Here is a 24,906-nt window from a genome sequence, read left to right on the forward strand (position 1 = left end):
CTTCAAGTTTCTAACACTTCCTCAAGTCAATGTGTGAAACCCATCCATTGTTTTCTCCCCACACATTAAAAACTTAATGAACATTTAGACCGTTTAACACGCAATCATTATTTCTATGATAATTTATGATGGCACTTGTCAAATAAGAAACGTGAAGATAAATCAACGTGTTACTTTTTTATGCTTTAATTAAAACCATTATCTTTGGTTAAAAAGTCATATGAAAATGAATCGTCTTATGTTTTATCAATAACTACATACTAGGTCGGGGGAAAAGTCTTTTCGAATTATAGTAGATATGTATGAATTTGTAATAAAATCTACACGGTCCATTAAGTTTCTTTCAGTGACCTCGTGAGATACCCAAATATCGCTTATTGTGTAGAGAATAGCTTTATTGTGTAGTTTTTTTTAAAGACAACTCCCACATTTAGAATTGTACGCGAGGACTTTTACAAACATACAACGGACACAAAGTCAACCAGATTCGAAAAAAATATTTGTGGATCGCACAAATTAATTGTTCCGTGTGGTTATGGAACCCACGACCTCTCGACGCAATGCTAGCGGCATGGCGACCTAAACCACTGAGCCATGGAGGCAGTCGATTTCAAGCACGATACTAAGTTTATAATACAAATGTTGCATTTTTTCAATGATTTTCAAGCTTTTGTGCATGCAAGTATGCAAGAATTAGATGCATGCAATTGATATACAGATAAATTAGAGTCCTAGGGCTATTGTTAACAAAATTATTCCTGCCCACTAAAATGTTATTGTTATGGTTTTGTTTTATTGACGTACTATACAATTTCCATCATTATTACAACATCTTAGGTAATATCATAATATGATTCCAATATTATATTACAGTATTGGAATGACAGTTGCACATTTTGAGTTGTTTTAAATGTGAGAGTTGCAAAGGTATTTTGATCAGAAAATATGATATTTAGAGATACATAGTTGATTGATTAGTGGGCATACTAATATATTTGAGTTTTTCACTATTTCTGTTATAATACTTATCAATATGAATGAATTTACTCTATACTCAAGTATAATTATGTATTCCATCACGATCGCCGTTTGTTTCTGCAAAAAAATGCATTGTTCGAGACGGAGACGTAGGTATCCCCCAAGGTGATCTTACGTAGGTACCTAACGTTATAGGGTACCATAGTTCAAGGAGGCCGAAGATGTTATAATATTTACTATCGCTTCTGACTAATCTACGAAATAAAAACACCGGCTTCGTATTCATAACCTGTTGTGGGAAGTATAAAACGTTATAAAAAGTAATTGTTTTTCCAGTACGTACGTATGTATAAGTTCCTATGAACTTTGAACGAACAACCATTTAATATAAAAGGATGTTATCTAGTGAGCGCAGTCAGTACGCAGGAAACATGGAGACGATGCGTTGTTGCATCGTCCTGTGCCTCATATTAGGCTTTAGTGATGCATCAGGTAATTAAGTTTTTGTTGTATACGTGATTAAAGTAATTTATATTTTTTGAGAAATAATTAAGCAAATAAAAACGTCTTTTGTAAACCTACTATTACTTGCAGTCATCACAGTTTGAAGTCGGAGTATTTAATTATGTTTTATATTATTTTCAGAACGCGTTCGTCGCGGTTATGGTGCAGGGGGTGGAGGCGGCGGCGGCGGTGGAGGAGGTGGTGGCTTCGGCTACGGTGGAGGCTCTGGCGGCGGGTTTGGCTTCGGAGGAGGATCTAGTGCCGACATTAGCGGAAGCATTGAAGAAATCGGTGAAGGAATCGGCGGCCTGTTCGGAAAATTCTCGTCTGGCCTCAGCAGTTTAGGAAAAGCTGCCGGTGGCTTCAGCGGGAGCTTCGGCGCTGGAAATGAAAAGACAATTGTCACAAAATCCGAAGATGGAAATTCTGGTGGATTCGCCTTCACCGGTTCCTCTGGCAAAGGAGGTTACGGCGGTGGTGGCGGATACAGCCATGGTGGAAGTGGGGGCGGGGGTGGATACGGAGGCGGCTTCGGCAGTGGGTCTGGAGGCGGCGGCGGTCTAGGAGGAGGCTCCGGAGGCCACGGTGGCGCTGGTGGCAGCGGTGGACTCAACTTTGGATTCGGAGCCAGTGGAAGCGGCGGTAGTAGTTATGGAACCAGTGGTTCAGGTGGCAGTGGCGGTGGATACGGAGGCGGACACGGTGGAGGCGGTGGATCTGGCCACGGGAAAGGAATAGGAGGTCTCCTTATTGGATTTGGAGGAAGTGGAAGTGGAGGCAGTGGGTTCGGTGCCAGTGGCAGCGGCGGTGCTGGAGGCAGTGGTCATGGAAGTGGCGGAGGACATGGAGCAGGCTTTGGCGGAGGCTCCGGCGGTGGATACGGTGGAGGCGCCGGAGGTGGTAAAGACCATGGAAGTGGCTCCGCCGGGTCAGCAAGTGAATTCGCGATTAGTTTTGGAGGAAGTGGAAGTGGAGGCTCAGGCGGTGGTGGCCACGGAGGCAACGGTGGTCACGGAGGCAGTGGTGGCCATGGAGCCGGCATTGGTGGTGGCTCCGGAGGTGGATATGGAGGTGGTTCCGGTGGTGGATACGGGGGTGGCGCTGGGGGTGGTAAAGGCCATGGAGGTGGCTCTGTTAGCGCCAGTAATGACTTTGCTATCAGTTTCGGAGGAAGTGGAAGTGGGGGCTCAAGCGGAAGTGGTCACGGAGGCAGTGGTGGCCATGGAGCCGGCATTAGCGGAGGGTCCGGAGGAGGATATGGAAGTGGATCTGGTGGTGGATACGGAGGTGGCGCCGGGGGCAACAAAGGCCATGGAGATGGTTCTGTTGGTGCAAGCAATGACTTCGCGATTAGTTTTGGCAGTAGTGGAAGTGGGGGTTCAAGCGGCAGCAGTCACGGAAACAGTGGCGGACATGGAGCCGGCAGCGGTGGTGGCTCCGGTGGTGGTTATGGAGGAGGCGCTGGAGGCGGTAAAGGCCACGGAAGTGGTTCGGTTGGCAGCAGTAGTGACTTCGCCATCAGTTTTGGAGGTAGTGGAAGTGGTGGTTCAAGTGGTGGTGGCCACGGCGGCAGTCATGGAAGCAGCGGTGGTCACGGAGCAGGCATTGGTGGAGGAAGTAGCGGCGGATACGGCGGAGGTGCCGGAGGTGGCAAAGGCCACGGAAGTGGATCCGGTGGCGCCATTGGAGGAATAGGCAGTGACTTCTTGATCAGTTTCGGTGGCCTCACTAGTGGCGGTGCAGGCGGTAGTGGTCACGGGGGAAGCCATGGAAGTAGTGGTGACCATGGAGCCGGCATCGGCGGCGGCAGCGGCGGTGGATATGGCGGAGGTAGTGGCGGCGGATACGGAGGCGGTAAAGGCCAAGGAAGTGGATCCAGCGGCGCCAATATAGGATCTGGCAGTGACTTTGCGATCAGTTTTGGTGCTGGCGGTAGTGGTGGGTCAAGTGGCGGTGGACATGGACATAGTGCAGGCGGTCATACCAGTAGCGGAGGAGGAAGTGCCGGCGGATTCAGTGGAGGCGCCGGTGGCGGAAGTGGCGGCGGATACGGGGGAGGTGCTGGCGGTGGTTACGGGGGAGGCGCTGGAGGCGGCAAAGGCCAAGGAAGCGGTGCTGGTGGTGCCAGCGGAGGACTAAGTAATGAATTCGCGATCAGTTTTGGAGGTGGTTCAAGCGGCGGTGGTCACGGAGGCGGTGGTGGTACCGGCTTCGGGGGCGGTAGTGGCGGTGGATACGGGGGAGGTGCCGGAGGTGGTAAAGGCCACGGAGGCGGATCAAGCGGCGGTAGCGGAGGAATCGGCAGTGACTTCTTGATCAGTTTTGGAGGTGCTGGCGGTTCAAGCGGCGGTGGTCACAGTGGCGGCGGACATGGAGCTGGTGGAGGAAGCGGCGGTGGATACGGAGGAGGAGCCGGCGGAGGATCTGGCGGCGGAGGTCATGGAGGTAGCGGCGGCGGATTCGGACTAAGCTTTGGTGCAGGTACTAGCGGCAGTGGTGGTTATGGAGGCTCCGGAGGCCACGGAGGTAGCGGTGGTGGATACGGAGGAAGCTCAGGCGGCGGGGGTCACGGAGGTAACGGCGGTGGCTACGGAGGTATAGGCGGTGGATTCGGAGCGTCCGGCAGTAGTGGGGCTTACAGCGATGCGTCGAGTAGCGCTAACGCTCAAGGTGGCGCGGGCGGTTCCGGCGGTTGTACCTCCGGCTGCGGAGGTAGCGGAGGTTATGGTAGCAAAGCTTCAGCCAGCGCATCTGCTTCAGCGTCTGCAAGCGCGAGCTCATACGGTTAAAGCTTTACACTTAGTTCTGTTTTGTAAAAGTAGTCAGAGTCGCACGGCCATATCGATTGATTTGTGGTAATTTTAGTCATTAAAATAATTTATCTTTACGTTATCTTGTTGTTTTTCTAAATCCCTACACACACTACAGACATTTCGTATTACTTCAAGTGACAAGAACAATTTATTACAAATAGTTTTTCCACTGATTACAGATTTATTAATATTCAAATATTTCTAAACAAACATAACCCTTTTCTACAGAGATTACAATTGCTTATATTTTGAACAAATGCCGTATTAAACACTGAAATTAGAGAACAAAGTATGAACAATGAAATCTTTTGCAGATCATAAGCGGTCAGTGACCATACACAAAAAATACTTCATTGACTAATTAAGAAGTTTAGAAATATTTTTCTCTAAAAATGAATTCAGTAGACAAAAACTTTAGCTACTGAATATTAAGAGTAGCACGCATAACTACAAGATTTTATTTAACCCTCCAAAAAACCAGTCACATTATAATAATGCTTATAAAAACTACATAAAAACCCAGTTAATACGTCTTCATACAAAAACTGTTTACTTCTTAAGCTATGGACATAACAGAACCTTATTAAACTTAGATAAACTATTCAATTCAATTCAAAATATCCTTTAAGTTTTGTACTCGATATAATCATTTTACCGTTTCGGAAAAGCTGGTTTCTCGTCAGAAGAAACGGAAAGAAACTCACAACTTGGTCTTTTTAAATGCCAATTTATTTATTTCAATACCATGTTAATGATGATATTTCGTTTAAAAAGAGTACAACTAGAACACAAGGAATAATCAAATGAAAACTATTGCAACGTTTTACTACTGAACAAGGCACTAGGCAGTTACTTTGCTATAGATCTTGATTATTTTATTTTCCTTGCGTGGTCCAGCGTCTTTTCAGCGGAGTTTCATATCAGGGTTGTAAAGTCGACAAAAAGGATGTAATTTCAACCCACCAAATTAATTCGTAGTCGGTCGTAAATCGGTAAGACGCCATTAACAAACTAAGAAGAGGAAATGCAGAATTTGATACAAAAGTATCTATATTACTTCACATTTTTCTGTGTGTGCAATGTGTGAGTACACAGCCTTACCGTCGGTACATAAGTGAATTAAAAGCCGTTGCCGTCATTTCAGTTTTTTTCAACTCATTCGCTGTTTTGTTGAAATTATTTCATCATCATTCGTAATTTAAATTGATAGTGTCTACGAATTATGATTCTCAAGTTTTTTACTAACATTTGATGACACGTGCATACCGTGGCAATTTAAAATAACAAAACAGTGAATTTGTCGCCAGTTTGTAAAGTAGAGGTCAAAGTAAGATCTGGCAAGAAACTCTATAGCCATTATTTTTAATACCTCAAGAAATTTCAAATTTAACAACATCAACAGATTCCTAATGGTGTAAAACGTAGCACCCGAGTGTTGCCATCTGAAAGTATGCAACCGAAAGTAATGTTTCCAGTAGATAAGCCATGACTTAAGAATAAGTAATATAAATACGGGATAAAAGACTGCCACCAATTGCCACATAAGTTCGAGCACAGAGGCGCCTTATCAGAGCTTACGTTTCAAACTCGAAAATAGATATATGTACAATATAGACAGGCAGCGTAAATGCATAGTTATTTTAGATCTTACAATTGATTTAACTTTATTCTTGTAAAGACGACACAAGAAGTATTCTTAGTTACACTTTTTATTAACAAACACTTAAAGTGCTGTGACGTTAGCCAATACAAATAGAGCAATTACTGAGTTCTCACCAGCCAGTAATTATCGCCATTGATTGATTAAACAATGCCTATAGTGCAGGCGTTACACCAACATCGAGCCATGATTGTGTCCATCAATATGATTATCTTCCGGCTTATTGTAATAAAGTTTTACAATATTTGTAATATTGTCCGATTAATGAGAAACGGTTGCTATTACTTCAAACTCTTTACAGGCTTGTTAGGATTATAAGTAATACATATTAATCAGTGACAGTGGAATGAAGTCGCCTTCAACCTGAATGGTCGACACACTCCTGTATTTTCGTAATCCCTACATAATATTATAAATGCGAAAGTAACTCTGTCTGTCTGTTACGCTTTCATGTTTAAACTATTTCACCATATAGATAGAGTTGACCTGAAGAAAGAGAATATCGCGGAAAACGGGTGAAGAAAGTTATTAATGTTTTTATGATAATTTTGCCAAAATCAAAGTCAACCTTACAATGCAAAGACCGAATAGAGTCTGTGTGCAGTCACAACTCCTTTCTTATTTCCAGAGGAAACTCATTCTCAGCAATATTATACATAAATATTTGACTGCCTTATTTAGGAAACTAGGACTAATTTTACATGTAATGTAAAACTAGATAAGTCCTGGGAAATACTTACCAGAAAAACATAATTATACACCCTCTTTTATAAACACAAATATGGAGATTCGTTCATGAGATTGAGGTAAAATAAACAGTTTCCAATAATCTGTTTAAAGTATAATTATGTTATTATAACAACTTCCAATAAGCAATCATATGCAAGGATTTATCCTATAAATTATCAGCTTAGTAGTATATAATTGATAGTTATCGGATAAAGATGCTCATCGTTATTGTTTAGCTATTTGCATACTATAGAGACTGGTCATAATGATGGTTATAAAGTTAAAGGTCACGGCTTGGAACCTAACGTAACCTAGAATTTGTAATAATGTCCTCCTAGCCGATATACGGCTACGGCGGTCAGTTTCATTGAAACTGGCCATCTGTGCAGGACTTTGTTTATAGTGTCCAAGTGTGTGCACAATACACAGGTACACTCTCTATTCCATCACTCTCATAGTTTGGTGGGACGGATAACCGACACGACCAGTGAGAGGTTAGGCGCAGGACCGACGGCTTTACGTGCTCTCCGAGGCACGGAGGTCTTCGACCTCATCTTCCTAACTCCGGGCAATCTCTAAGAAATTCTTAACAGAAAATCTCAGAAAGACTTTTTGGCCCGACCCAGGATTCGAACCCGAGACCTCTCACACCGCAGTCGCATATACTACCGACCGCGCCACAGAGGCAGTCAAATAATAGAATTTGTATTAGCTAGATTAACAGTTAGGACTAGACTGGATTATCTTGTCTTGTAAAACTTATTTAAAATTCGTCGTGCTCTAAAAATTTGCTTTTATTGCTGACATAATATACAAATACCAGAGACTTAAAGTATGCCTATCAGAAGATTTTTTGTTGATCGCACAAACATACGTTCTGTGTGGGCATCGAATCCACGACATCGTGACACAGTGCTAGTAGCGTCTCGGCCATAACCACTGCTCTAGTACCCTACTCGTTTTCTCCCTTGTTCTTCTCTACCTTAAATCTCTTCTTCTTCTTACCCTCTTCCTGGATTCACCCTCATTCGCAACGATCGTATTGACAGGAGGGGGGGTGGTGTCGCAATCTACGTTAGATGCGACCTTCCGTACAGAATCGTAAATTCTTCTTGTCCCAACTACTCTGCTTCCGCTGAATATCTGTTTCTTGAGGTTCGAGTCAAAGGAGCCAAAGTCCTTCTTGGCGTTGTGTACTGCCCACCGTCCATTGACTACTTCTCCAGCATCGATTCGGTGCTGGAATCTTTAGGGTCTAAATATTCCCACACCATCATCATGGGCGACTTCAACACTGATCTCCTTTCCCACGGTTCGCCTCGTTCCCGCAAGCTGCTCGAAATCATTAAGTCCGCCGGTCTCCATATATTACCTGTGCAAGCCACTCATCACAACACGCAAGGCGAAGACACCTGGCTGGATTTAATGCTCACCGCTACTCCCTCCTTCGTCTCAACCTTTGGCCAATACCCTGCTCCAGGTTTCTCCCACCACGACCTCATTTTCGCCTCCTACATCCTAAAGCTTCCTAAATCCTCCCCTAAGGTTCTGTATAGGCGTTGTTTCGGGCGGATGGACGTTGACAATTTACGTCTTGATGCAGCAAGGATAAACTGGGACCGACTAAAAGCTGCACCAACGATCGATGAGAAGGTTGCGCTTTTTAACGACGCTGTTATCGGTTTATACGACACACATGCACCTGTGAAAAAGGTGAAGCTTAAACGTCCACCCGCTCCCTGGATGACCAGAGGAGTTCGTATGGCTATGAGGCGTAGGAATAGGGCATTTATTATATTTAAGAAAGACCGTTGTGACGAACACTGGGTCCGGTTTAAGGTTGCAAGGAATCGGTGCAATCAGATGATACGTAATGCCAAACGCCAGCACATTCTCAATAATCTCTCTTCTTCTTCCCCAGCTGATATCTGGAGGTTCCTTGGAACGCTGGGTATTGGCAAACGGCAGGGCAACAACTCACAGTGCACAGTTGGTTTGGATGACCTTAATCAACATTTCTCCACCTCTTTACCACTGGATCACCAAACCAAGTGCGAGACTGTTCGTATGCTAAACAAATTGCCACGACCCAATCTTCATCCCTTCACCTTTTCCCAAGTGACTTCGGAAGATATTCATAAGATAATCCTGTCAATTAAATCCAATGCGGTAGGCGCTGATAACGTCAGTCGACGCATGATCGTCGCCGTATTGGATTTTCTTCTCCCCGCCATTTCCCACATTATAAATTTTTCACTTGAATCTTGCTCCTTCCCATCCCAGTGGCGGAAAGCTCATGTTATCCCTCTACCCAAAAACTCTAACCCTACACTTCCTATTAACTTGCGGCCCATTTCTATTCTCCCATTCCTATCCAAAGTGCTGGAGGCCTGTGTACACAAGCAATTATTACAATTTGTACTCACAAATAATCTGCTCAATCCGATGCAATCGGGATTCAGACCAGGTCACAGCACTACAACTGCACTCCTCAAAGTGACTGGCGATATAAGGGCGGGCATGGAGGACACTAAGGTCACAGTGATGGCTTTGGTAGATTTCTCGAACGCCTTCAATACCGTCAGTCACGATATTCTCCTCTCCATCCTTTCCCATCTTAACATGTCTTCCGGAGTTCTAGATTGGTTTTCAAGTTATCTTCAAGGACGCCGGCAGTCGGTTCGTGTCGGTGAATCATCATCGATCTGGTGTGAACTCGACTCTGGCGTTCCTCAAGGCGGCATCCTCTCCCCTCTTTTATTTTCTTTTTTTATTAACCATGTAACTTACAACCTTCAGTGTTCGTATCATCTGTATGCCGACGACTTGCAGCTTTACTCACAAGGAACCGTGGACTCAATATCCACGACGATTGACTCGGTTAATACTGACCTTGATCACATCAGGAACTGGTCAGAGAGGTTTGGCCTGGTTGTTAATCCTGCCAAGTGCCAAGCCATTGTGGTAGGCAGTCCTAGGAGTATTAACCGGTTAAAGGATGTGCAAATGCCTCCAATCTTGTTTAATGGCACCACAATACATGTATCTTCCCATGTTAAAAACCTTGGCCTCTACATCGATTCCACTCTTAGCTGGAGAGACCAAGTGGCAAATGTTTGTCGTAGGGTTACCTGTACTTTGCGAGCCCTATATCGCCTTAAGAACTTTCTGCCATCCAGGACAAAAACAATGCTTGTACAAACCTTGATTATCCCTTTAATCGACTATGGTGATGTGTGTTACTTTGACCTGAATGCAGATCTCCTCAATAAACTTGACCGGCTTCTTAACAATTGCATTCGATTTATCTTTAACCTTCGAAAGTATGATCATGTCTCTTCCTATCGCTCCCAACTCAGGTGGCTGCCAATCCGTGAGCGCCGTAACTTACGGGCTCTTACAACACTTTTCTCCCTTCTCGGCTCCCCCACCCCCCCAGCCTACCTGACTCCCCACTTTCAATACTTGTGCGATAACCACAATCGCCATCTCCGCTCTTCAAACAATCTTCTTCTTCTTTGCCCCTCCCACACCTCTGGTTTTGTTAACTCCTCCTTCCCTGTTCAGTCTATTCTATTATGGAATGCACTCCCCTTCGAAATCAGGGCGTCCACTAACCGTCTGGCATTCAAGGCCAAAGTTCGGGATCTCTTGCTGAACAAAGTCGCAGAATCATCACTTTTATCATAGTTTATTGGTATATATTTATGGTATTTATATAGGTTTCTATTATTTTACATGTTTTATAATTTATAATACCTAATAATAATATGTATTATAACGTATTTATTTATGTACCTAGTATTATATTTTGTATGTATGTAGCTATGTGTATTTATCAATATTTATGTATTTTTGTATACTTCTTTCCATTTTAATCTTTCTTAACTATTTGTTTATTTTGCTCAACTCACTCCTTCACTTCTATTATACACCTACTTCTTCTTATCTCTGCATCACCCGTAGGTTGACTGGTAGAGAATGCCATTGGCATTAAGTCCGCCATTATACATTTTGTATATGAAGTTAATAAATAAAATAAAAAAATAAATAAAATAAATAAGCGCAACTAATTTCTGAAACTCTGTAAAGACTCCTAGTTCAAAATTATACAATTCAAGCACGCGAAGCGTTTGCTACTATATTTTATACAGGCGTCAGGCTTATATGTATCACTAATTCTTAAAAAAGAAAGTCTAATGGCACCTCTTAGAATAATAATAATATAAGGTCCATCTTCTTCTCTACCAATATTATGAAGAGTTGAATTCAAAATGTACCTTTTGTCACTTCGCTTTTACAGTTTAAAAATCTAGCAATACTTACTTTTTCTTATTGTGGTGTCTTTACCTTTATATTTGCTTTGGTAGATAAAGCGATTACTTGCTCTCATCAAAACGAAAGGATCTCTAGATTTTCTTAGAAACTTGAGCTTACAATCCAGGTTTTCAGTTACATTATATCCCTTACCTATGTTTCGCAAGATTCCTACTTATCAAAACTTGTAAACCTGCTCCCTGATATATTTAATAATAAGAATTAAATAGCCATTTGTAAATACCTACGAAATTGCTAAAAGCATGTTTCTATTAATTTTTCCAAAGGCGTCTTATTCGACAACTCCATTGAATATTGACAACAATTTCTTTTTCTAATTTCGTTCTACCAAACACCTTCATTAAATTGTACCATTTATGAAAATCAAACAATCTTTGGAATTGTGCCATTTATTTTTGCATATTAGCAATCAGTACAGAAAGCCGCCGTTTTGGTGACATCTTCTTCACTCTCTTAGCATACGTTCCTTGTATTCAGCAGTTTGTTGTGGTTCCTTCCTATATTCAGCCACGCGAAGTGAAATGGTGCGAACCTTATTTGAAAGTCTATCCCAAACAACACATGTTTGGACCAACTCATTTGCATTTATCTTTACCTAATCTAAGTAATAGTTGTTTTATATAATTACAGTAAATAAACTTCATTATTCATACTCACGTGTTAAGATCATTGTGTTTTTGTAACAAAACAATCAGCGGCGGAGAAGCAAAAAATATATACAATTGATAAACATTGCGTTTGATGTGTTTAAATAATGTATGTATTTTACTAGATGTTCTTGTACATAATTACCATAATTAAGTCTCAAAGGCAAAGGGTTATTTATAAAAAAAACTATGTGTTAAAATAGGGGCATATTGTAACAAAAGGACAAGATATAATTAAATATGTATATAGTAGAAATCAGGTTCAGTTACAAATAACAACACCAACTTCTTCATTCTGGTTATTTTGCTTCTGCTGTAAAAATTATAGCTTACGTCTTAAATCCTATACTCCACTTCAATTTCTATTTGTCCTTCGGGAGACGTAACTTTAATCATTGATAGCTTTGTTAAAAAAAATTGCCATCAATAATACCACCTGCATGCATCACATTCACCAAATACTGCAAGTCTCCAGCTGTTCTCATGAAACATCTTAAGACCCACCCATAAAACCCAAATCCTAAAAATTCAAGAAAGAAATAAATATTGGCAATGTTCAACAAAAATTGGATAAAACCTTGGTTATTTTCTAACCCCTGACCGTTCTGCTGTGCAAGGGTCTCCTCCCACACGTTGTATGGGTTAGAACTTGAGTCCACAACCCTGGCGAAATTCGGGTTGGGGATTTTGCATGCTCTCAAGAAATATGTTACATGATCATAAATTAGAAGCTAAGGTGTCTGATTCAAGAAAAACTTAACAATCTTAAGATATAACTAAGTTAAATATTAAGTATGAACATTCAAATGTAACTAAGTTAAATATTAACTCCAGCTAAAAATAAAGCCAGTCATAAAAAGGAGACAGAAAAAATATTAGTACAAATATCTACGCGCCATTAGAATACGGATGCTTATAAAGATGAATCATATTTCTATTTATAAGTTAACTCTTAAACGATCGGATAATGTTAATGAATATCCAATTGCTTGAATGTACTAAGTTACTTGTGTATTTTACAAGTTTATATTTTATACTGAGAAACTAGTTGTTGTATCTTTTGCTACAACTGTTCAACATACATACATACATAAACACACAACAACACGCCTGTTATGCTCTAAGGTGTAAACAGAAGTGTACGACACATGCCTATGGTTTGCCATTTCCAATATTAGTCCCATGTGATAAGGACGACTGCAACTATTTTGATACATTAAATGAATTCACCTACAATAATAGTTATAAATCATCAAAAAACTTAAATTGTTTCTATTCTAACCGACATTTCCATTGACAATATTAGTATAATGCACTCAAATGAATGATGCAGCGTCTACCTGAAAAATCCTAATTTACAAATCAGCCAAGCGTGGTGGGTTTTTCGGTTTACCGCTACTGAAAAAAGTAGAATCACAAAATAATTAGACTTACTTGGAAAACAAGTTGTATCACTTACGTTTATGAACTGTGTTTTGTAGTATAAAGTCAATAAAAAAACATTTTAATTACAGTCATATTAAAAAAAATATTCGATATCTTGTAAATATGAATAATTGCGTTAAGTCTCTCGTAATATATTTAGTTATTACAAGAATATATGTCCGAGATTTGCATGTTCTTTCAATAACTGTGTGACTTATTTCATCAAATATCTTCCGGTAACAAAAGTCATCGTATTACCAACACACATAAACAGTAGTTATTAACTATCTTTGAAACTCTTTAAGAAACTTATTCATAGGACATAACTTGTTTGAATTGCCGATTGTACTGGTACACAAATAGCAATAACTTATTGAAAATGTCTATAAACGTCAACTTAGTTTAAATGATAACTAATAAAAACGTAAGTAATTAAAACTTATTTGCATCAACAATTTTCATATTTCACGTACAAAAGTTAACATCAAACGTTCATTTAAATTCACAAATTGATACTATAATAACTCAACTTCACAATTATTGATTTCATTAACCCAAGATATTTAACTGTACCTAAAAATAAAATAAACCTTTCATTTTCAAGAAAGAAAGACCAAAATAAATATTGCTATGTATCATACATAAACAAAAATAAATACGCAAATCCTTCTTCCTGTACAACACTCACCAACACGACCGTTCCCTTCAAGAGTCCAAATCGGACTGCCTTCAATACCTAGTCCCCTAGACACAGAATACCAAAGTAAAGTCCCTGCACCACAACAGATCAAGCGGTCGATAAACTGATTCGTAGAACATAATAATAATAAACAACACGTGATATTTCCTTATCAATTCACTTGTTACTGAAATAAGAAAAAATATTTCCAAGTAACTACAAGGATAGGTCCGAGAGGTATGTCGTGTACTACAGATGCTTTAGCTACGCTATATTATGCGATATCGTATTTGACCTGTGACTAATCTATACTTTGTGCGTTTATTTCCGTCATTTCCGTGTTCCTGTGGTCCTGTAACGGAGAAATCAATTATTCTCATAATATTTGTATCATAGTAATGCTTTCCCTAGGTTACGGTTTGTTAGGTAAAGAAAACTTGGGCTTTTACCATTGAGAGTTGGTAAATCTTAGGTTTTACCGAAAAATCTTAGGATTTACCACAGTTCGGGCTTTTACAGTAACATACATACATATGCTTTTGATGTAGCGTATTGCAGTGTTTAGTCTGAGAGTCAAATCAAATTGTAATTTATTTTAATATTTACGTCTAAGTCCTAAGGAGAATCACAAAACATAGTTTTCTACGAACATCTAAATCAACATGTTTATTCAAACTGAGACTTGTCAATTGAATTCACACACTTCAATAACTGCAATTCATTATTTACTCTATCGCAAAACATCGATACATCAATAGCTTTTAGTGCATCACGCACCTACATTTATTTTATATGAACATATTGAACGCTTACGATACAGAACTAAGTAAGTATATATTTATACCAGTTATTATTATAGTTATTGTAACGATGAAGCGCGTAAGCAAAAACTATCGACTTCGATGAATTAACGAATGAATTTTAATATTAATTTTAAATGAAGGAACAAGGTTCCGTGGCAAGGATTAGATTCTATCTGAAATTAACGTTTAAGATAGTGTCAATTATTGTTTGATATTTTAGAAAGGATACAATAATTATTTACTGTTTATTTATTTTTAAGTTTCCGACTGTTATCATACCGGTAGGTATAGATATATGAAATACGAACATATTTTCTCGTTTCTATGAGTAAGAGGGATATGGGACAAGCCTGTTACAACCATCTACGTTTCCTTACTACCGGGAATAGTGTAAGAAAATTTTCAAAATCTCATAATACTTTGGCCGTTCACACTTCGGCCGACTTTATTAAAGGCTACAGTATTAATACGATGATTGATAATAGGTACTTATAAACTCTAAATCGACTTTTCAATTTATTATCTGAACATAGACAGTTCAAATGTTGAAGCTGGTTTTAAGTTAATTAGTTCCTGTTACATAATCATGTACGCTTTTACTAGTTTATTTTCAGGATGAGCTGAAAAAAAATGATGCAAACTACCCAGAATGTGTTTGTTTCTATGCACGACAACTTGGAAAAGCTATAAATACTAAAGCTCTATGCCTTACGTCAAACTATTAGACTTCATCCTTCATTTGCTACAAAAGCTCGAAAATCTTTATCAACATCAAAATGTCGGTTCCAAAATCACAAAATCTCAGTACCGTAAGACAAAATAGCAGTCAGATGGACCAAATAGAATAAACCGAACTAACAATATCCTTGCAACGGAACCATAATAAATAATGTTAATAAAAACGTGCACAAAAAGTGAAGAGTGTAATAAACACTTGCGCGCTCGAGGTGGGTAATGACATAAGCTTACTTGTATATAAGGTGTGTCGGGGTGCTAGCCGGCACAGTGGCAACATGACCAAGCTAGCAGTCATCGCCATCGCCTTAGGGCTCGTAGCCTGCACTTACGCAGCTTCAGGTCTGTTTGCAAACATTATTTTGACTTGTATTTCGATATTGAGTGTTAAAACTGTGTTACTTTGTGCTTTGGGAGATTAAAAAAAACATAACAAATACATATGTTTATTTTTAACATGTGTTTTTTAAATATCTGATTGGAAATAGTTCCAGTACAATATTCGTGATTTCATGATTTACGGAGCGATCTATGGGGATATCATGTGAAACAAAATTATATTTACTGATCTATACAAACTCTCTTTGATAAAGAAATCTAATACCAAAGTATAATATTAATATTTTTCTGTTATCTTTGCAGAACATTACCGTGTCCGCCGTGGCTATGGTAGCCAGGGTGGCGGCGGCGGAGGTGGCTTCGGCGGCGGCGGTGGTGGCGGCTACGGCGGTGGCCTAGGCGGAGGTGGCGGCCAGGGCGGAGGCGGAGGCGGAGGTTTCGGAGGCGGCGGCGGCGGTGGCCACGGAGGCGGTGGAAGCCACGGAGGTGGTGGTAGCCACGGAGGTGGAAGCCATGGAGGCGGAAGCCACGGCAGTGGTGGCCACGGAGGCGGCTTCAACAGCGGCGGCGGTGGCGGCCAGGGAGGCGGCGGCGGTCACGGAGGCGGCGGTGGCGGCGGCTACGGTGGCAGCGAAAGTGGCGGCTTTGGCGGTAACCAAGGCGGCGGCAGCGGTGGTCACTCAGGAGGCGGCAGCGGTGGTTACGGCAGTGGCGGCAACGGCGGCGGTGGTCATGGAGGCGGTCTCATCGGCGGCTACGGAGGAGGCAGTTCAGGCGCTACTGCCAACGCCAATGCGAACGCTAACGCTAATGCCAACGCTGGAGCTGGCGGCTATGGTGGACACGGCGGTGAGAGCGGCGGCCATGGCGGACACAAACCTGGATATGGGTAATTATCATTATTTTAAATAGTTTATAAGTTTTATGACTAGATATAAGAAAGTCCTCAGTTGCACTCTAATTAATTATTCTGTAGCCTAAAAATTGTGTTGTCAAACTCAATGTTAATATAACGTTATTATTTCGAGTCTTCCTCCTGCCAATACACATTATAATCATTTCATATAACTTGTCCTCTTTATAATATTGTGTTTCTTTGTTTCAGACGTTAGGAGTACATCGTGAAAGAAGTATTAAGTGTGAAATCTAAAAAGCTCAATGTGATACATTTATAAGTTACGTTTCGCCATACATTTGTAAATACATATGTATTAGCTAATACAAATATATTATTTTTGAAATATTTTTTTGTTTATCTACAATCCTTATCCCACTACAATTACATCACCTTCACAAAAGCATTTTTTACTGACCTGTGAAAATAACTGCACAGAGACACTCCAAAAATAGAAAAACATTACCCAAATACATAAACTGAAACAAAGCCAAATCCTGAAAAGGCAAGAAACATATTTTTAATCTCCATTGAGCAGCATACTTTAAGTTCTGAAGTTCTGAAGTCAGAGATTTCGATAATAAACAGAGTATACGTTTCTAAAGCATGATTAGAGTAGGTATATTCCATAGTAGTCCAAAACTGTTTCGATTCATCAAGTTTTGATAGTTTTCTTATTATTAAACCGGTATAATCCGATTCTATTAGAACTAAAAATCTCATCTTTCTTAGAAAAAAGGATACATTTAGAACAATCCAGAAGCAACATTTCGTTGTCTCACATCTGCATTGGTCGAAACATTTAGCATCCCTCTCACAATGCTGTTAATTCGTGCACCAAGTCTGGAAATAATTATTGTATAATATATTGGGACATAGTTAGGTAACTATGTCCCAATAACTTACCAGCACGAACAATATCAAGACATTTAGTCTGAACAAATATCATCTGCTTCTACATTGCTCACGAACAATAAAATTAACTCTTGAAATAAGATTACACATTTGGTTTCATACAAGATGAGAAAGATCTTCTTCAATAACCCTTCACTAATGAAATATTGAACCTTACGTTGGTATTCTAAAGTTGATAATCGTAAATCCTCATTTCTCACGTTCTATTTATTCATTAAACTAATCAATCTGAATTAATTAACAAAGCATCAAGGTAACGTAAAATAGATTGAATTGTTCAGGACATTTTGCCACAAAAAATTGTTAAAATCGGAAAGTGAATGAGTATTTAAGGAGTACAATGTTTGTTGTTGATCATAGTCGATAGCAGTTCGTGGAAGGAGGTCAAATAGAACAAAATGAAGAATATTACTCTGGTCGTTCTTCTGGCTGTTGTGTTCGTAGCTTGCGCATACGCAGCTCCTGGAGGTAAGCGTTTTACATTCATACATATAGAAAATCATTCACTATATGTATTCTTGGTCCTAATTTCACGTTTCGTGGTATCAGCACGACATGTTTTCTATCAAAAACCTGCTGTAATGGGGATTTGGGTGATGTTTTAAAAATAGGCTCGATGCCTAACGACAACCCTTTTGAGAACAACTCTCCTTAGGACAATATGTACATAATATAATACATCATAATATTATCCTACGTAGTAGAACTTTTGTCCCTATCTCTGTCCCTGTCTCTTTTTTTTGTTAATGATACATATACCTGATTCTTCGAACCAGAATTTATAACCGTCTTATTTGGTTAGTTGGTCTTCTTTTGAAGACATAAAAATTGCAGTGGTTTCTCTTTAAAGTTACTGAGGTTTTTCCAAGCATTATTAAAGTCTTATGATTTACCTTAATTAACAATTTAAGGTCATTAAGATGTCACATTGAATCAAAACACAATCAATTTTAAGTCTAGGGCAAGCTAGATAAAAAATGTACCGTAGTAAAAACCTGTATAGATCATTTAGACGCTAATTATGTAACTGGATTTAAACACTTAATGGCTATTTCGCCCTTAGATTTATGATATAAAAAGACCAAAAGTAGTTATTAATCTTCTGCTAATAAGTGCCTTCTTATAAATGAATTCACGGAATATTTAAATAGGTAGTCAAGAGCGGACAAAACTTGTGTTATTTTTAAATGCAAGTTCTGTCCGAGTATATCGATTACTACTGATATTTTTACTTTAAACTTAACCTGAAGACAAATAAACTAAACAGACCAATTGAAAATCTCCTCTTCTTGATGAAGTCGGTAAAAAATATTGGTAACTGTACCAAAAAATAAAAATTAACAGTAGATGTCACACTAATATTTCTGTATATTCCAGTCTACGACGGTAAAAGCGAATACGGCAAAGGGGGTAAAGGTGATGGAAAAGGCGACGGTAAGGGACATGGCGGCCACGGAGGGGGTGACGGCAAAGGGCATGGCGGCAAAGGAAGCAGTAGCAGTGAATCGAATGAATCTAAGAGCAGTGAAGAGAGCCACGGTAAAGGCGGTAACGGCAGCGGTAAAGGCCACGGCAAAGACGATGTGGGGAAGAAGGGGGGCAAAGACGACGGTAAAGGGGGCAAGAAGTGGTAACATGAAGTAATAAAACTTTATAATGTTTGTTATTCCAAATCTTAGTTGTTAGGCTGCTGAATTATAGATATAACGATAGATTCTTATTTATTTTTGTTTTGCGCAATTGACACATTAAAGATGTCTGTTTAAATTGTATTTTTATTCATGACCCCAGAAATATATGTTTCTTACGAACTCGTATATTCTAAGAAGCTCCCAGTTAATATTCACAACATTTCCAAAATAGTTTGCAACGATATTTAGCCAAAACATTAAAGTACCTTGTCAGTTTTATATATGAGGTACGAGAAGCATAGAAATCCAAATTCATAGACCTCTAAAAGATTATATATACTATGTTACTATGTTACGTCCTCTGTAAAATACAGACACCAGGAACGGTCTGATAACTGTACAAGTCAAAACATTTGATTTATTTTCAATAACAACAGTCACGGAACTTCGTGATTCCATCTCAGTTACACGCGTCAACAATGCTTCCTATAAAACTAATATAAATCATAATAATCGTCGCTTTAACGTGAAATAAATGGATCTAGTGCATATCAAGTGTTTGTGCATATCTGATATGATTCCATTAACATCTCACGTTCCTGCGGTCTGTAGGTGTCATAAATTATGTATACCGTTTCGTTTGATGAATAAAAATGTACTAATACCAATAAATGTTGCGGTTTTACACAATATTGTATAAATAATTGATCACATAACGAGTAATGTGAAGATTAATTGCTATATTTCTATTGTGAATGTCTACCATGATGTGTGGTCGAACCACAACACAAATTAGATTCCTAGAAAATTCCTGCGTAGGTTTACTATTTCTAAGGAAATCAAATGTACAGGAAAATGTGTTCTGCACTCACTAATAAAATAATTCAACGAGTCAACAACATGTATGTAGATGATAACTATATTATTATTTGAAGAGATACGATGGTTAAGTTTTAGATTACACTATCTTGTATACGGTACGATAGGACTGAAATTGTAACTTTATGTACAAAAATCATGCATAATGAAAAAAAATTAAAAAAGAGGTGCAATGTTGTTGCGCCATGTAAATGTCAAGACGATTCGGCTACCCTGAATCTCAGCATTTACCGTTAAATCTATGAGTCATGATCAAATGTCCACGGCTGGTGTGAATGTCCAGGCAACAAAACACAAAGAAACTAACAACTACACAGCAAAACCTATACAGTTCCACCAGCCTGGAGCAACGACTTGCTACCAATAATAAATACAAGTTTACGCTCAGTTGATTCTGAAAGGTTTTACCAAACTTTTTTTAAATACAAATGATGATTGTTTACAAAAAACATATTATCCTCGGGGTAAAAAAAGTCCCGAGCGAACGACCGAATAGGCAAGGTCACTGTCATGCACGGGTGTTGCCAACAAACGTGTACCAGTTACGTCTTAAACGTGTTATCGTTAACTTTTAAAAGTAATGTTTAGTTATATTCTATAAGAACTTCAATGAACGATGAATGATTAAGGTACTAATGGAACAGGTGATTTACAATCAGAATGCGAAATTGGATAAAACAAATCTTTTACATTCTCATTATCTTCCAATTCATGTAAAAGACTAAAAAGGCCTCGAGGATTGACCTATCATAGGGTATCTAACAATATGCAGAACGGTACAGTCTAAGTGAAACTGCGGGGTGGTACAGCTGGTAAGTAGTATGATTTATACCTAATAGAAATATTTTTAAAACCATTTGGCGATTAAAAAGTGTGGCCAGGAGTTTGTTGCCGACTCTTGACTATCATAAGTGGCAGCATTTGACTTGAATTAATAAATTATATGACTTTGGTTTGGAAGTAAACAAACAACAATGAAGTCCAATTATTGGAGTCAAAACAAATTAAACAACATTCTGGAAGCATTACATAACGAAGTACTCCAAACGGAGAAGCAATTTAACTGTCAACTGATCCCAGCAGACACTTCCTACCATATTTGAATCACATCTATGGCTAATCGGGCCCTGTCCTCAGTCAAGGGCATCAGTCAGACCGTCCAAATTAACCCGTACGATGCATTGTTCAGCCATCAAGGCATGTCACCGAAAATGTGGCATTTTGATTCACCATGAAGGATATGATGCATGACTAGGGGTCATCTGCTGTCATCCTGACCGGAACATGGCTGTGTTATATAAAGCATGTGGATGATGGATAGTATTCTATTTATCATTTGGATCACAATATGACGAAGGTGGTCGCTGTTTTGGTGGCTATGGTGCTTCTTGCTGTAGCGGTGGAAAGCCGAGGTGAGTTCCGCATACTTCCAATAAATAATGTCCAAATTTAAAAAAAAATCCTTAAATCCGATTTTTCCAGTACTGAAATGGTTACTATTGGATTTTCCTTTAGCTGTGTCCTTCCCTTGTCATCGTTTAACAGTGATTTAGCAGCTAAGTGGTACATGGTGCCGCTGCCAGACCCATCGAGCAAGTCTTCGGCATCTTCAAAGCATTTAATGTTAACGTTAGCTAGACTTATTAGATCGATTTTTTCTTTAACCAGATTGGCGGTTTGAATCAGCGAAGAGGGTGAAGCGTGGATATAACGGCGGGTTCGGCAGTGACGTCACGTTTGGACGAAGTGATGAAAATGCCAGCGTCAGCAGGGAAGGACTCAACGCTTGCAGTGGAGAGGGAGATAGGGGGTGAGTTTGAAATCTATGAATATTTTTTATGTGTATTTTTATTTTATGTGCTAGATTAACAATATTAAAATGATTAATCCAAAACGCTCAATGCTAGGTCAATTACTTACCTTATTAATGTTTAAATTTAAATCTTTACGTCCCCTTTTGAAATAAAATGTGTTTTTGGGATTTTAAAAGAATTACTAGACTAAACTGACAGCATTCTACCCTATTACGGTCCATTTGTTTACTTTATACAGTTTATGATTGACATAATGCATAGACTATCCTCAAATCATGACCTTCTACTACACATATCAGTATTGTTAATAAGCACCTCATCAGTGATATATGAACATTGTAAATATTTAGTAGTCTTTGTCCTGTCAAATGTTTCATACTACTCGATAAACTAGTACGAAATACGTCAGATTTAATATAACAATACAGCAATATTCTTCCGTCTGACTAGCAGTCAAGCATGCGGTGATAATACGGTAATCACTTAACGGGTTAACAAGCGGTCAATGATTGTCATTACTTGATCACTTTGCTATTATATGCTCAATTTACTGTAAGTAGCTGCAATGGATGTGGTTCAATTCAGAAGAATAAAGCTATTTGGCAATCTCCAAGGTTATTTCCATTGCTATGTGCCATCAAATATAAAAGGAACATTCTGACACTTATGTAGTCATGCATTTTGAATAAAAGAGTATTATTTCTAACAGAATGTGTTTGAATATTTTGAGTGCTGAATAACATCCAGATTATTAATTTATGCATCAAATATAACACTAAATATATTGATGTATCTTACAGTTAAGGAAGTATTGTCAAAACTTTGTTTCTTTTTTCTAGATACAGTGGCAGCCGAGAGCTAGGGTATAACAGAGATGGGCGCCAGAACGACAACCGCCGTGGAAACCGCTCGTTTAGCAAAGCGTCCGCTTCCGCCTCCGCTACCGCCTCTAACCAAAACCACAACTTTGCACTCTAATTCTAACAAATGTATGAAAAAACAACAAATGAATGTTTAAAAAATAAACTACTGAGTTTAAAATAAGGAAATTGATATTTAAATGACATTTTTTGTCTGTTTAGTGATAGCTCATTGTGATTATTTTTAAATAAAGTTTTTATTAGTACGTATAACTAGATACGTGAATGTATTAGCAAAAAAATGTGAGAAACGAAATAAATAAATTGTAAATACATGACATTTTTTATTATTAGCCATACTATAACCTCATAAGAAAAGAAAATAATTATTTCCGCATATATGACTTCTAAAAAGTTGTATTATTTATGCAAAAAATTTGACTCAATAAAAAAAAACTAGACTTATTGTCAAAATATGATACCAAGGTCTTTATCACGACAAATAACAAAGTGATACTGAGAAACCTAAAACGATTGATGTTATCAGCTTGTAAATGCAATTCAATGTAATTTCGTAGACAACGCTTACGTCATTATAATGCACAAACAAAACAGTCTAATCAGGCTGACCTACAGCTTTACCTGTTCTTATTCTCAGAGTTCTATTACAGACGCTAATTAGATGATTTAATTTATTATACACGGTGAATTTTCCGCTGAAAACTCAGGGAAGCCCGCGACGTAATGTCTCATTTTTAATGTAATTTATTTTATAAATAAAAAATAACCACAATTAGGTACATTTATACCTATTTTGCTATGTATTATATTTTTATGGTTTTTGTCTGCTTAAGGCTGCTGTAGTAGAGTAAAAATGTGTTTTTCATGACAAGTGTTATCCACTGAATTTATAAATTTATTTGTCTAGAATTCTGGATATATTGGAACGTATGATAAACATATTATTCACACCGTATGTACAACTAAAAATTAAGAACAATAGGGATGATGACCTTTTACATATCAAAATTCCGGAACTTATAGAATGGTCACAGTATATGTCTCATATCTGAGGCGTTTCTCGGGTATCAGGGGAGCCGGATACAACGACTAGCCCTGACTCTTGTTCATACCAGGACCTTATGAGCTGTACAGAAAACGCCATACACGTAGCTGAATACTGGGTTGGCAGTGTATAGCAAGAGAAAGTGTCATATACTATTTTAAGTTTTAATACTTTAATTTGTTTGCCATCGACACGCTAAGAAGAAGAAGAAGGGGAGCCGGGAGCAGCTGGTCCAGGTGGCGGTTTTATTGTAACGTGTTATCTGATACCACACTTTTCATACACCTTCCGATATAACAGGGATGATGTTACTTTATGTTAAACAATAACATAGGTAGTGTTTTATAAGAATTAATGTAAGAGGCTCCGTTTTATTAAACAAATCACTGTTCCACAGCCTGGCCAGGGGCCCCTCCCGATCGAGAAAGGAAAAAAAATTAAAATAATTAAAACACTTCACAATTTGCTGTCTAGATACGACTACGTGACGAAGCGTCGTTAAGTATATAAACACACCTGTATACATATACAACATGTACATTAGGTACCTACATTTTAGTAGACGCTAACTATTATTTTGATAAATGTTCAACCGATCACTATTATATAATTCGATTCACTTGAACTAACGATAAAAACTAACACAAACAAAGATCTATACTTAGAAAATCACCCATTCCATTTACTTAGTACTCCTTCTGAGAAAATCTTTTTATTTCCATACACTTTATTGATTTTGACAAATGCTTTTTTGCTACTAACTTGTCAGTGTTTGCGAGAAGTAAAGGTTAAATAAAAAACGTACATCTATCAACAATAATTTATTAGATCTACGCACAACTTACTTTTTCTACATTTATTTAACTTAACGCTGATTTTTCCATCGTCAAATAACTTTGTTCAAAGCATAAAGTCGGTGTTTTGACATAGCAAGTAAAAGGAAACTTCCAAAACAGTTATTCTTATACGCTGAATCAAGTTACATAACGCTGGAAAATACAGCCTTTACATGAATAACTATCACAACCTTATATGTATAGAGCTTAGTAGTAAATTAGGTGGTTTCTTAACTACGGCGGATTGCGGACTTCTGAAAATACATCTGTAACAAATTATAAAAGTTATTGAGGTTTAAATCGTTATCAGTGAAGGAATCAGGGTGCAACCGGGGAATCCAAAGAATCTGTTATGGTCCT

At 38.7% G+C, this 24,906-nt stretch overlaps 4 protein-coding genes across 4 annotated transcripts; all 4 read left to right on the forward strand.

Moving 5' to 3' along the window:
- Nucleotides 1-1,318: 1,318 nt before the first annotated feature.
- LOC142987547 (uncharacterized) lies at nucleotides 1,319-4,374 on the forward strand. The gene is made up of 2 exons (XM_076136380.1): nucleotides 1,319-1,470; nucleotides 1,624-4,374. The coding sequence occupies exons 1-2, from the start codon at nucleotides 1,374-1,376 to the stop codon at nucleotides 4,269-4,271; spliced, it is 2,745 nt and encodes a 914-aa protein (XP_075992495.1). The 5' UTR covers nucleotides 1,319-1,373; the 3' UTR covers nucleotides 4,272-4,374.
- Nucleotides 4,375-15,521: 11,147 nt separating this feature from the next.
- On the forward strand, nucleotides 15,522-16,893 carry LOC142987554 (uncharacterized). Its single transcript, XM_076136394.1, has 3 exons — nucleotides 15,522-15,653; nucleotides 15,954-16,539; nucleotides 16,756-16,893. The coding sequence occupies exons 1-3, from the start codon at nucleotides 15,590-15,592 to the stop codon at nucleotides 16,760-16,762; spliced, it is 657 nt and encodes a 218-aa protein (XP_075992509.1). The 5' UTR covers nucleotides 15,522-15,589; the 3' UTR covers nucleotides 16,763-16,893.
- Nucleotides 16,894-17,820: 927 nt separating this feature from the next.
- Nucleotides 17,821-19,227, forward strand: LOC142985668 (uncharacterized). Its single transcript, XM_076134173.1, has 2 exons — nucleotides 17,821-17,928; nucleotides 18,838-19,227. Exons 1-2 carry the CDS (start codon nucleotides 17,859-17,861, stop codon nucleotides 19,092-19,094), a joined length of 327 nt encoding a protein of 108 aa, XP_075990288.1. The 5' UTR covers nucleotides 17,821-17,858; the 3' UTR covers nucleotides 19,095-19,227.
- Nucleotides 19,228-21,298: 2,071 nt separating this feature from the next.
- LOC142986386 (uncharacterized) lies at nucleotides 21,299-22,959 on the forward strand. Its single transcript, XM_076135200.1, has 3 exons — nucleotides 21,299-21,382; nucleotides 21,639-21,780; nucleotides 22,624-22,959. The coding sequence occupies exons 1-3, from the start codon at nucleotides 21,319-21,321 to the stop codon at nucleotides 22,760-22,762; spliced, it is 345 nt and encodes a 114-aa protein (XP_075991315.1). The 5' UTR covers nucleotides 21,299-21,318; the 3' UTR covers nucleotides 22,763-22,959.
- Nucleotides 22,960-24,906: the final 1,947 nt, after the last annotated feature.

This window comes from Anticarsia gemmatalis, chromosome 1, assembly GCF_050436995.1.
Source record: "Anticarsia gemmatalis isolate Benzon Research Colony breed Stoneville strain chromosome 1, ilAntGemm2 primary, whole genome shotgun sequence".
NCBI classification, from domain to species: Eukaryota; Metazoa; Arthropoda; class Insecta; order Lepidoptera; family Erebidae; genus Anticarsia; species Anticarsia gemmatalis.